Genomic DNA, 14,396 nt, shown 5'->3' on the forward strand with positions numbered 1-14,396 from the left:
TTCTAAGTGCTGCTCTGAGCAATAGCCCTAGTAACACAAGTTTGTGAAAACTGTGGTTATTTCCCATAGGTGATGCATCCATGGGCGGAAATTAGCTGATGCGGTGCGACTCTTGTGTCAGACTGTTCCAGTGAGCGAATGAATTGACATAACGGATTCTGGTCATTTTGTTGCACAGTGAATCGTGATGCAAGCATAAAAAATATGCCCGTGGGAAAGGATGTGATGTGTGATGGACCAAATACAGTTTTCTGCTTGGCATCCATAAATTACATCTATGGCCACTTGGTAAAATGTATGAACATTGTGTAGCAACATTACATGAAAGTGGAATGAACTGGCAAGATTATCAAAAGACAACCATGGACAATGAGATGAAATGACACAAACGGTGAACGTCCTCATAGTGTACTAAAGTGATTATGTGCCACGTTTCTTACAGCTATCAACCATTTGCATTTAAGTAGAATGCTGATACTGCCAATGTTATTTGCATGTACTCGATCCAGGCGAAGTGAAGGACATAGCTGACTACCGCATTGCAGCCTTCATGTACAAATACAGCCAGTCAGTCCTCCACCATATGTAGCTTCACCTGCCAAACTCACCACTGCGACTACGTACGCCATCATGGGCATGTGACCATTGTGCTTGAGGAGGAGGCATTGCAGCATGCTGTTTACATAGCAAGCGCTGTAGCAGCTTAACCATGAATACAAACTGTGAAACTATTTCAATGTATTAGATGTTCGGTGATGTTCAAAACACAAAAGGGTAGTTGTCCAAATCTATTGTCTCCATATATGTATGCATTTATCTATGTATTATGTAAAGAATATGATTGATTTCATTTGTTTCCAATTGTAATGTACTGAAGTAGTATGTCAAGTAACCACTGATATTAATGTGTATCGTACACAACATGAATTATTATTTTACCTAAAGGATGCAATTAGCACAACAATAACTGACCATTCATGTATTGTAATGTCAACTTTGTGAAATTAAAAACAAGCGAAACACAGATACTAACAGTCTGAACTCTTCTGTCCAGGTTATTGACTGCTGGGGTTTTTTCCCTCAGGCCATGCCAAATGGGAAAGCTTAATAACTTTCGTCCCTAGCAAATGTAACATGTACCAGACTGCAAGTATTGATGAATAATAATAATAATAATAATAATAATAATAATAATACTTGTTCATTTACAAACTTAGTGAATTATTATTCTGTATAATGTGACTACGAGAGTGGTTTGAAAAGTTCTCGGAACAGAATAGAAAAAAAGTTAATACATCACTGAAACTTATTTTTCAATGCAGTCTCCTAATAGATTAATGCACTTGGTCCAACGATGTTCCAGTGCCTTGATCTCTTCTCAAAATTGAGTTTCCTCCAGGCCTGCAAAATAGTTGTCAACTCTGGCTATCAATTCTTCGCTTGAAGTGAATCTTTGTCCGCCCAAAAAAATTTTGAGTTTTGGGAAGAGATGAAAGTCTGACAGAGCCATATCAGATGAATAAGGCAGCTGTGTCAACATTTCATACCTTAGTTCATGTAATTGTGCCATGGCAACAGCACATGTGCGGGTGCACATTATCTTAATGGAAAATGACCTCCTTCCTTGCTAAACCCGGCCTATTTTCGCATATTCTTTGTTGCAATTTGTCCAAGAGGTTAGCACAGCATTCTACAGTAATTGTTTGCCCAGTGGGGAGATAATCTACAAACAGAATCCCCTTCGCATCCAAGAACACTGATGCCATGACCTTTCCCATCAAAGGAATTGTCTTTGCTTTCTATGGTGGTGGAGAATCAGCATGTTTCCACTGCTTTGGCTGTTGTTTTGTCTCTGGATATAGTAGTGCACCCAAGTTTCATCTGTGGCCACAAACTGGTGCAAAACATTTTGTTCGTTTCTCCTAAAATGGGCCAAACATTGTTCCGATACGTCCATCCTCATGCATTTTTGATCCAGCCTCAAGAGTCATGGCACCCTTCTTGCAGACATTTTTTCCATTTCTAATTCTTCAGTTACAATATTATGTACCTTTTAGATGGCATCTGGCAAGCATGAGAAATTTCACGCACTTTCAATGAGTGATCCTCCATGACCATTCTGTGCACTTTTGCAACAATTTCTGGATTAGTGGCAGATTCTGTCTGACCACCATGTGGATCATCATCTAAGCTCACCTGACCAAATGTAAATTCATTTGTCCATTTGGTAACAGATGAATATGAAGGAGTAGAGTCCCCCAGTATATTCCGGAAATCAGCAGGAATGTCCTTTGCTTTCATACCTTTCCTTTACAAAGTACTTTATCGGTGCTCGAATCTCGATTATTTTCCATCTTCGCAAACCACTATGCAGGAACAACAACAGAGCAACGTCACCACCACAGCTCTATTCCAAGAGCACTGATGTGGCACATCTTTACAGGTAACAGTCCAATGAATACAACGTGAACAACTTGTTGTGATAGTGTTAACCTGTCGTGATGATTCCAAGAACTTTTCTAACCACCCTCGTGCTAGTACAATGTCATAGTATGATCTTACAAACAATTACCAGTGTCTGACACTATGAAAAGTCATCAGCAATCAATGCCAGAAATTGTTAGCTGAACTTTTCTGATGGTAATTGGGCCATGCCCTGGTAATTCGATAAATATTGAATGAAGTACAGTTGTAAAGTGTTATGCTAAACAAAGGCGTGGGACAGTGACAGAACATTGTTGAAAGTAATGTGTACAGAGATTCTTATAAACCTTCTACTTTATGTTAACTTTTTTTCATTCTGATTCAGCTGCTGTGCTTAGAGAGAGAGAGGGAGACAGAGAGAGAGAGAGAGAGAGAGAGAGAGACAGTCTTATCATCTTGTTGAAGCTTTATGTATCTTGTAAGTGTATTTGATGCATTCAAATAATATATCAACTGTTAATTTCAAGTTTTTATGGTTTCCTTTATGTTCACTTCCTCCTGTGATACAGAACTGAATGATAAGAGTATGTCTAGAGCTTTGCCATTAAAGCACTGTTGGTTAGCGGACACTAGCACCATTACGCTAGAACAACTTAATTTATAATATTACGGACTTCACCTGGTAAATAAAGAAGCTCTATTTATATTATTTAAGAGAGAAAGCTATACCGATGGTTTTTTGATGGACACAGTATTAACTGAAATAGTTTCTTTGATGAGAACATGTACTGCTACAATTTGGTTAGTCTTGCTATGAAATAAAGTTGTAAAATAATCTCTGAACAAATAAATCTATCTGATAAGCTAATGAATTAATGACCCATGTGAAAGCATAACATGATATTTTCAGTCAAAGGCCAGTATATGTTTCCCATAAATTTCTTTAGTTACGTAGATATGTAGTACTGGTGGCTTCTCCCACAGCACTGTAAGGGTCTACAGGTTGCACGCAGCCGTACTGTATGTAACATGCGCTCGCCAGCCAACCTGTCTGGAATGCTAACAATTTGCTTGGTCACTACACGTGTGTCCGGCCGCAGTGCACCGCAGGAGTAAACCACCAGTCACCGTCCACAGCACACGTGGCCTCGGTTGCGAATAAGTGTCTTTTCTTAGCTCAGCATGAAGCCTTTCAATACGACCATAACTAGGATGTCAGATACGGTGATGATGGGTGTGCATAGCATGCGTGTTTTATAGCCCGCATTTGTTAATAAAACTGTTTAAACTTATTTCTTGTTGTTTGTGTATTGCCATACCTCAAGGATCCACCGTTTACAAATATTTCATGTAATTATCATCCGGGGCAACAACACAAACAACCGCCTTATAGTGCAAAAGTTTATGCCGTGCAAAGCATAGTGCTTAAAATGCACTGCAATTTAATAGCATTGGCAATGCGACATACTTGCAAATAGCATCACAACATATTAACAACTTTAAAGAATTTTATTTACCTATGCAATGAACGATTATTATTTTTTGCTGTTCTTAACTGCCCATTGCTACTAATACTTTCATGCATAACATGACGCAACCAATATTATCAAGACAGACGATGGTTGCATGCGTGAAATCTCGTATTCTTTCAGAATCAGCTATTTGTCACCATCAATAAAGAGAAAAGAGAAGCGGCCAGTAACCTCTCTTCTTCCAGTATCATGACTATGATACAAACTATTAGGTTTAAAAAGCGGCCTTCTTTCCCTTGTGAAACTCATTAGCGGGAATATATATTCGGCAGTGGATGTGAGGATTTCAAGTCCCTTAAACACATATCTACAAGTGACTCTAGAGTGGACTCAATCATGATTCTTATGTCTCTTGTCTGAGCATATAGCACTTTTGTAGTTACGGGCTGATCTCCCCAAAATATGATTCCATATGCCATAATGGTGTGAAAATAACCATCAGATGATTTAATATTTCCCACACTGCTATAAGAACAAACAATGCATAAATGTGTTGCAGAACAGAGGTTTTTTTACACAGATCACAAATGTCCAGGAAGACTCAAGTTGATGTACCTTTCCTACTCGTAGTGTGCACCATTTCACTGATAGCACATGTATACAGTTCACAGGATTACTGAATTGGCCCCCTGGTGAGCCGGAAAGGAAACAGTATTATTTAAGCAATCACAAACAAGTGCTCAGCCTATGCTGTACCCCTTATTATTGTTGCCCAGCCAATGTGTTCAGTGCTATGCACAACCGGTATTTTATTTGTTGCTGTATAGAGTACTATGTTTGTTCCTGCTATAGCAAACCTGTCAACGAGTGAAGGTTATGTTTTCTCTGTCTGTTAGTGTCAGTGCAAATCACCTGATAAACATCTTGATGGAAGAAGTACTCCAACATATCATTTACCGGCAGCAAGTTTTCGCAGACCAGCAGCAGGCTCTCACCTCTGATCACAGTCAGGTGGCCTCTGTGTGTTCACACCAGCTTACTCTCCCATCAGCGCAACTGTCGCCCCTTTCTGGCATATGATGAATTATCTGAAGATTGAGGCTCCTACAAGACATGGTTATGCCAGCATTTCCAGGTTTTTCGTGTGGGCGATGCAAACCTGCTTAATGCTTTTGCAGCACATTTATCAATCTTTGTGCCAACTAGTGCCTTTACAAGATCCAGTCGGCTTATTATTTGATGACATGTGCAAGCTTCTCTCAACTTATTACTGCAACAGGAAGCATGTCATTGCAACACGTGTAGAATTTTACTTTTGTCAGAAATGTCCACATCAATCATACAAAGCCTGGGCTGCAGAGTTTCATGGGTTGAGCTGTCATCGTAAATTTGTCTCTAGAACCAATTACGAATCTTATGCTGACCACATGGTGTTTGACTTTTATTATTTGTCTGGCCCTGGATACGGTAGTCCACGAGAAAGCACTTCAATCTGAGAATCTGATGCTTATGGATGTACTCAATTTAGCACAGTCCTTTGAAGTGTCGTAGGCCGCAGTCGATCAGATTTCGGCGTGGGAGGAAGCATCTGAAGTTGCTCAGTCAACCCCTGTTAGGCACGCTGCAAGTGTTCAGGATGATTGCACCAGTACAAGCTTCTACTCAGTGTCACATGGGGCAGCACCAGTTACGGCCACAGCACAACAGGCCACATCCCAGCAGCAGACGCATGCCCCCACTTCTGTCTCACCCCTAACTGCTTTATCCAACAGGCATGCTGCATGCCCTAAGTGTTGGGCTATTTACAACAAGTGTTAAAAGAAGGCCAAATTGCATCAGTGTGTTGCTCCTCTTTAAACATGGTGTACACAGTGGTGCCAATGGACATAAACCATCTACAGTAGCTGTCTCCCCGAACACATTGTTAACCGACTTGGGAGAGCAAGTGGTCACAAGAGTTGCAGTGACTTTAGTAAACGTACAACCATGTGGACTTGGGCTCCCTCCCCTCACATAGGTCTCATGGAAGTTAGTTAGCTACAATAAACAGCAGATTCCGCTCCTAGGTCAATTTTCCACTCCTGTCTCTTACAAATCTGTTGTCTGCCCTCTCACCTTCATTGTTGTGGATCACTCCCATAACGTGCACTGACAGTGGTTTCAAAGAACAAACGGCCGACAAACCAAGTACCAGAAACCATGCAACCAATGCCAAAATATTTTCTTACTATGAAGAAGAATTTGATGAACAATATGTGATTGTCACTGGTGATTGGTCTGATAGCAATTAGAGTGGTTATTCAAGATATCAAAAACGTGAAAGCATACTTCATAACTCATAACATAGTATGTTGGACCAAGTTCGCCATCCACAATCTTCTTATGCAACTGCTAGCAGTACTTTCACTAAGAAGTAATGCCTGAAGATTTGAGACAGTGTAAGGTCTTTTAGGTGTAAGGTCTAACGTACAGAATAACAATATACATTTAACACTTCTCAGTTTGAAATTCCATTAAATTTTTTAGGGCTAGCAGTAACTTCCACCAAAATGATTGCAACTGCTTCCGGAGATCAAACTGCAGGTTTACGGTTGTGCTTAGAGACGTTGCCACTGGATTGTCATTTTGTTGACTTCTGAAAAGGCTACTACTTCTTGCAGAAATACTGCATTTCATGAACTGTTCATAAAACATTTCACAAGCCACCTTAAATGAACCAATACATATGTGAGCAACAATACACACCATTTCATTCCCCACAATATGACATACTTCAGAGAGCAATTAAAAGATACTCATAACACTTCAAGCAATAACAGAAGCTGTGACAACCACACTTGTCATGTGACCATAAGATAAGGTGAGCAGGAAACTTTAAACACACAATGTGTAGGACCAACAGAGTTCCTATTTATGTAAAAGCTCTTCAGTCTAACCTACAACAAGCAGAATTAGCACTTTTTGCAGATGACAATAGTGTTGTAATCAATCCAGGCATACATACAGCAACAGAAGAAATGGTAAACAAGGTTCTTAAAAGCATTATTGAGCAGTTTTCTCAGAATTTTCTCACCTTCAATTTTAAAAAATCACAACCTATTTATTTCTGCAAAGGTAAGGGTACTAAACCAATGATAAGTGTTAACATTTAGTGAGAAAATAATAAAACAGGCAGAAAATCAAAATTCTTAGGTGAACATAGTGACAGGTATTTAAACTGGAAAAAGATTATTTTGGAACTCCAAAACCAACTTAGTTGGACAACTTTTGCACTGCAAATTATTGCAAATCTTAAGGAGACACAAACTGGTAAGTTGACATATTTTGCATATTTTCATTTCATAATGTCATATGGAATAATGTTCTGTGGTAACTCATTTTAACAAAGGAGTATTTGTTGCTTGAAAACATGCTGTAAGAATATGTGGCACTCACCCACGATCATCTTGTAGACAACTGTTTAAGGAGTTGGGCATTCCAATTCCTGCTTCACAGTGTAACTTAAAAAAATTCCTTCGTGAAGTCTGTTGTAAATAATCCACTGTAGTTCAAAAGGCACAATGATCTACATAATTGCAACACCAGAAGAAAAAATGACATTCATTACCCCACATCAAAGTTGTCTTTAGCACGAAGGGAGGTGCACAATGCCGCAATAAATTTTTTTGATAATTTACCAAGTAATATAAAAGGTCTGACAAACAACAAAGCAAAATTTGGAAACAAACTCAAAGTTTTTCCTTGACAACATCTTTTATTCTGTAGAAGAATTTGAGGTAGGTAGGAATTACTAATTCACATCTGTATATTTAACAATAATATTAATATTAATAATAATAATAATAATAATAATAATAATAAAACTTATGCATTTTCAGCATTTGGCCATATTTATACTTTTACTTGTGATATGACTGTAAAATGACTCATTTTACATCATTACAATTTATCATACGAATGATCCATGGAACATGAAACTACCAACTAATTGACTAACAGAGCAGGTTCAATGTATACCTTGGACAAATTGCCTCCAGATCTCTGAAACTGAAAAAGAAATTATTCTCTCCCCACATTCTCTTTATGATTCTAGAATGTGGGCTCCTGCATATTGCTAGAAGTTTCCTGGACCACTTAATTAACACAAGTTAACAAACAGCACCCCTATCTTAGCTAAATATCCTTCATACTATAGCGGGTGAAATAAGAGGAAAAGTCTAGATCAGTGCCAGTGGTGTACTTAAGTGTTTCATGCTCTAATGATGTTGGCGTTCGCTGTGAGGTATAATGGAAAGGAAAGATGGTGCATCTGCTGCTGGGTCTACACAGTCAATGAGAGAGCAGCACACAGATGATATGTTTGAAGGAATATTATCATGTCAATTTATCACAACCTCTGAAATTGTAATACATTCAGAGGAAACCAGCAAATATTTTGAGATCGAAGATTATTAATTTAATTTTAGCTGTGCTATTAGGTGTCAATCTAACCAAACCTGATAATTCATTAATAAAACTGTTGCATTCCATAATAACCCAGGCCTCGAGCAAAGCTACAGCTCAATCTGTCATCAGAGGCAGTTTTCTTTTAGCTTTCACAGTCGTTGGCTTCACCACTCAGAAAAAAACTATCACATTCCAATCCAACCTAAACCTCGCACTAAGCGACAAATCAATTTGTCACCATCACCAGCCTTTTTAGCTTTCTTGTTCATTTGTTTCACTAAGTCACAACCAAAGTGTAACACTCCAACTTAACCATAACCTCATAATCCATTACGTACTTGGAAAAAAGGTCAAATATTTGTGACAATGATGATTTAAAATTTAACTGTGATACATTTCACTCAGAGCAATTTTTTTAAGCTCTGCTATTAGGTCCCAGCCATACCATGATCTCATAATTCGTGTCAAATTCAGGCTGAAAAACAGTAAAATATTTTTGACAGCAGCAAAGAAAAGAATGGTTACTGTTTCAGCGCTAGAAATACATTTTCTTCCCTTTCATTGGTTACGTGAAAGTAACATCCCAATAGCTAGGCAAAACTGACAGGTTACCAACCTATCATGCAAAAACAAACTGAATTCATTAACTCCTATCCCACCCATCTCCTACTTTCTCCATTTACTGTATATGTTTTTGCTCTTCCAACAAGAAAGACTGTAAATTTTTCCAGTGATTGTTTAGAGTTGCTGACTGTCGTCAACTTATTCTTATACTGAATATCTTTTAAAGTGACACAATTATTTTGAGGTTGTGGCTATCACATTGGTAACATGATTCACCATGTTCCACACACTGATGTGGTGTCCCAAAATGACCAGCTGTCTATGTAGCACCCAATTTGCTTTACTGAACATCCATCACTACAATGTTCTTTTAGGCACTGAGTTTTCAGCTAAATAAATCCATATTGGGAAGTGGTCACTTGAATGCCTACTGGTATCACCTTTACACAAGGTATACAATCAGGTGAGTAAAAGAAGGTCTACAGCTGAAAGCAACTGTGTTATAGGTGCCCTGCACAAAAACAGTGCTCAGTAGTTCACCCCCAAGAATAGGTGTTCAAAGCCCCACAGCATTTTATGTCTTAAGGAATTACAATATGACAAGTTAAGATGTCTATTTCTCTTCAGTACAATTCATATTCCATAACCAGCTACTGTTCTTAACTGATAAATGCATCCAGTGCACTTGTTCAGCAACAAACATAATCTACAGGCAGTTTCTGTAATTTAGTGATGAATAAGTTTGGCAAGAAGTGAATTATTTGGCACAATACAGCCCATATTAATCCACATCATCGGATCATCATCTGTGCAGCTTACAGCTCACACTGCGCAGGAAATGCAATTTCTTAATTCAATCTCCTTGGGATTCCCTTGGGCAAAGAATTTTTTCCTCGTGCAAAGAGATTTTTATTCTCAAAAACAATGATCCTTTCATATTCCACAAAATTTTGGTCAGCATTTTAGCAGCATGTTTTATCTTCGTCAAGTCTTGATGATGAGCCAAGTTGGTGGAAAGAGCTCTCTCAGAAACGGAGTTCCTTAGTTGTATGTCAGGCCTCATTTCTGGCGTAGATGATGTACGATATTTAGACAGGCACAGAGCTTTTCTTCATATAAGATTGCTCCTTTCTGTCTGTCTTTGAAAATGTGAGTATAGACACAGACAAAAATGCCTCCATTTGATGGAAATTCCTAGCCAACTGCTTTTGGCCCTTGTTCTCGTCTCTGGTTTTACTGATCGCTCCTACAAATATATTCACTGTTATCTGTGAGCATTACTTTTCAGTATATCTGGTATTTGTAGCAATGCTACCCTGTGTATGTAATGAACTGTGTACCTTTGGAATAGCTCCACAGGCAAAATACACCCAACTGTGGGTCCCTCCACGTAGAGCGAGCAAGAACAACCCATGCTCACAGGCATGGGAGCTACATTGGCATCATACTTCATAAATCTCAGCCAACACATACAAGAGGCTGGAGAACTTTTAGATTAAAGCTAAAAACCACCTCTACTTCAGAATTGTTTCTACACTGTAAGTCGATTTCTGCCATTGGTTTTCCATTTAATCTTTTTCCAACGAAGTTCCAACACACCATTTCAGTTAAGGGAATCAGTCACAAGAATAGCTGCAAAGGAAGTAATGAAACTTCCTGGCAGATTAAAACTGTGTGTCGGACCGAGACTCGAACTCGAGTCTCAGTCTGGCACACAGTTTTAATCTGCCAGGAAGTTTCATATAAGCGCACACTCTGCTGCAGAGTGAAAATCTCACTCTGAAAAGGAAGTAATGTCGCTATGTGTTCATGTGTTTATCTTTTTTGCAACAAAGTTGCGTATCTCAGTAACATTACTTCTTCTCCTTGCATGAGGTACGCTAACTGTAGACTCTAATGTTTGTAGTTAAATTGAACGTTTGATCTCCAAATAAAATACAGAGCAAGGTGGTGTAGTGTTCTGTGACTGGAGTCTCATTCAGGGGAGTGAGCTTCAAACTCCCATTTAGCTATCCCAACTTGGGTTTTCAATGGATCCCTGAAATGGCTTAGGTGGACTCTGGAAAGCTGTCAATGAAAAGACCACAGCTGACTTTCTGTCCCATCCTCAACTAATCCAATACAAGTTTGTACAAGTTTTGTATATACCAATGAGCCAAAACATTATAGCAACTGCCTACTACAAGTGTGAATGTCACATAGTGGCAGGTGACACACTAAGTAAAATATATAAGAGGAGTAGAGACGAATAGAGAAGCAGTCTAGTGACAATATGGTCGCAAACAACGAAATTCAATGACATACACGACTTTCGGAAAAGGGTAAACTATTATGGCCGAGCACTTTAGAATATCTTTGAAACAGTGAAGATGGACACCTCTTCACATGATACTGCTGTGACCATTTCTCTAAACAGGTTAAACATTGATGAAATCAGAAGTACATGGTAAAGTGATGGATCTTCACAACTCATCACAGCATGCAGAAGTCAGCTGGCCCACTCTGTAGCAAGAGAGGCATTGATCTGATACCAAGGTACAATGCTCAATGCAGGCACAATCAGAATTCACACAATTCAGTGCACACAGTGAAACATGAGGTTCTGAAGTAGACAATCCCCTATGTATGCCCTTGTTGACCCAATGAAAATATCAATTAAGTTTGCAATGGGCATGAGATCATCAAGATTGGACTGTAGGCCTATGTCAATATACCGTGATTTATTGGAATTAAATGACATATGGCATCACATACCTCCAGAATACTACCAAAAACTTGTTGAATCCATGTCATACCAAATCACTGATTTATTATGTTCCAAAGGAGGTCCAACACACTATTAATCAGGGGTCATAATATTCTGGCTCAGCAGTACGTGTGTACAATATACATGTAGGCGTAATGTATCTGACACGTCCAAGTGCTATTGTGATGAATGATCAAAACAAAATAAATAAAGTAAAAAAATTAATTTTTTAAAAGATATATGGGAAATATATAGCAAATACTATGGTGTATATTACTTTACACACCACTTTTGCTTCTTCACAAAAGACCAGTTGCCAAAGCACGTCATCCAAACCAGAAACGAGGATTCTGACACTTCCAGCTAACCCACATTTTCTACACGTTGCCAATTCATTTCCCTTGATGATGAAAAATAAGTCATTCTATCAGAGCACCTTTGAATTATGTTACAACAGTCTGTAGTTTTTGTGGACAGTGCTGGATACCAGTCTTTCTTGTCCTCATAACCCATCATGTATTGTACGCCCAACACACAAGTGGTCAACTCTCTCCAATCAATGTTATTTTGGTGAGTGTGCCCAGTACTGTCCCAAGAAGCAAGTCTGGAAATATAAGCAATTTCCAGGCGTCACCGAGATTGCTCACTATCAGCAAGTTATCAAACTCAATGGTGTGCCAACAATCTTGATGCTGAGGTTTGCAAAGACTCCTATTCTCTCAAACACTAAATATCCCACCACAGTTAAAAAAGTGGTTGTTGAAACACATAAATACTACAATTACAGAAGACTTCCCAAACCTAGTTGAGAAACTACAAACTTCAAGGAACTTTAACCCTGCCACAGGCAACTGAACACCCAGATATGCTCGGAATAATGTATTGCCGAGAGCATGTGAAACTTAATAACGCTCTTGGTGCATCAAAAAAGCTCCCTCCATCCCCGAAATATTGAGTGGTATAATATGCAAAGTCGAAACAATTTGTCCTATTATATTCACTCCCACACAGTGCCTAACATGAAGCTACCTGTTATAAAACAGAAAAAAGAAAGCTACAAGAAACCTATAAAATCAGCTGAAGAAAAACTATCTCTATGCAAGACGTAAACCGCACTTCTAACAAGAGGTCAAAAACTAATTCACACAGCTGGAACATGGATTATTACAGCCTTGTACGGAAAAAGTGTTACGTCTAACTACAAGTCTTTTGCTGTGCATCGATGCAAAAATAAATCTTAAGCAGCTACTACATTTGAACACACTATGAGGGCGCACGTCAAAATAGCACGAATGTGTAGCCCATTCTTTACATTTTGTGTGCGAAGACCTAATATTGTTACCTCTTAATAACACGCCTGGTGATATTGTCGCCATACATTCCCTAATCTTAAATAAACAAATGATTGACATAAAACTTGACAATACTCACTTGCATATCTGTTTAATTTTCTTAAGCCTTGATTCGTCTAATGTTTTCTGACCACTGTGGGTTAATATTTCAACATTCTCGGCCAACTGTCCACACATATCGCTGTCCAAGCGTTCGGCCATTGCACATATAATTTTGTTAACAACTATTAATGTTAAGCGCTTTTACTTCTAACTATCTGACTGCTTGGTCATGGTTTTCTTTTACGCAGGTTCCACTCGATTTTTCTTATCTGTGATGTAATCAAACCAAATCACACTGATCTGAAAAATCGAGCACTCTTGAGGGTGTACTCAGTATTTCATCCGGTAATTTCGTGCACATATGCAACGGCAATGTTGTAGTTGACCGTTTTTATACACATCTCAAATACAGAAAACTTGACTCTATGGTGGAATGAAACTGCAATTATTCGTCACCTTCTCAAAATGCGAAACAGCCATAAACAACATAGAATGACTAAGAACCAACGATCAGTTTCGCCCACTATTGAGCATGGAATTAACAAGAATGTCCTTTATAGATACATAACAAACAACGAATCAGTTGATGTTTTGATAGCCAGGAAATATACTGTTGTCATTTGCTACGTGAAAAAAAACCATAACATATCTTGAGGTCGATCCCGTCACCGTCAAAGCCTAAAGTAGCGTATTCACACTAGAAATATGTCAACAAAACGTCAGAATATATCACAGTTATGGAACTAGCAATGATATAGTTTATTGATAGACCATAGAAATGATGCTCTTCATCAGTTTTGCACGATCAACTGCCGAGAAGTGAAACATTTCAAAACATCGTCATTTGCACTTTCTTATACGTCAAACAATATTTATAAGAAAATACAGACATCTAATTTTTTACCCTACCCATTATTTTTCCATACATAGAAAATTGTCACAAACAACACTTTTACACTGCAGTGGAGGTGACTTTTCACCTAAACACGTTATTTGACGAAAATTGTCTCACTAATTTGTGTTCTGTTAGTGTAAAACCTAAATTGTTTGTCGCTTTCAGGCATGTGGTGGACGCAATGTTTCTTAGTGGCTAACGTCGTTGACATGCTGTGGCTCGCCAGATCAAGCCCAACCACCTGCATTTATTTGTTATTTAGAATTTATCATTTCTGGGAGGTTCGTAAAACATGTTTATAATGTTTGTATATTCTGGAATATTGGATTTTTGGATAAATACAGCATTCTATATATTCAGTGTCTGCATAAATCGCTGGACTCTACATTCACAGTTCTTGATAATAAATTATCAGCCCCCTTCAACAGTGCTAGGGGGCAGCACAGAGGTTATAA

At 38.5% G+C, this 14,396-nt stretch overlaps 1 protein-coding gene across 1 annotated transcript in view; it reads right to left on the reverse strand.

Moving 5' to 3' along the window:
* Nucleotides 1-13,855, reverse strand: part of LOC126356111 (UV-stimulated scaffold protein A-like) — a 119,396-nt gene extending 105,541 nt beyond the window's left edge. The window contains exon 1 of the mRNA XM_050006812.1: nucleotides 13,084-13,855. Within this exon, the coding sequence (XP_049862769.1) occupies nucleotides 13,084-13,205 (122 nt within the window). The 5' untranslated portion in view covers nucleotides 13,206-13,855. The remainder of the gene's footprint in view (nucleotides 1-13,083) is intronic.
* Nucleotides 13,856-14,396: the final 541 nt, after the last annotated feature.

Source organism: Schistocerca gregaria, chromosome 3 (genome assembly GCF_023897955.1).
Source record: "Schistocerca gregaria isolate iqSchGreg1 chromosome 3, iqSchGreg1.2, whole genome shotgun sequence".
In the NCBI taxonomy this organism is placed as follows: domain Eukaryota; kingdom Metazoa; phylum Arthropoda; class Insecta; order Orthoptera; family Acrididae; genus Schistocerca; species Schistocerca gregaria.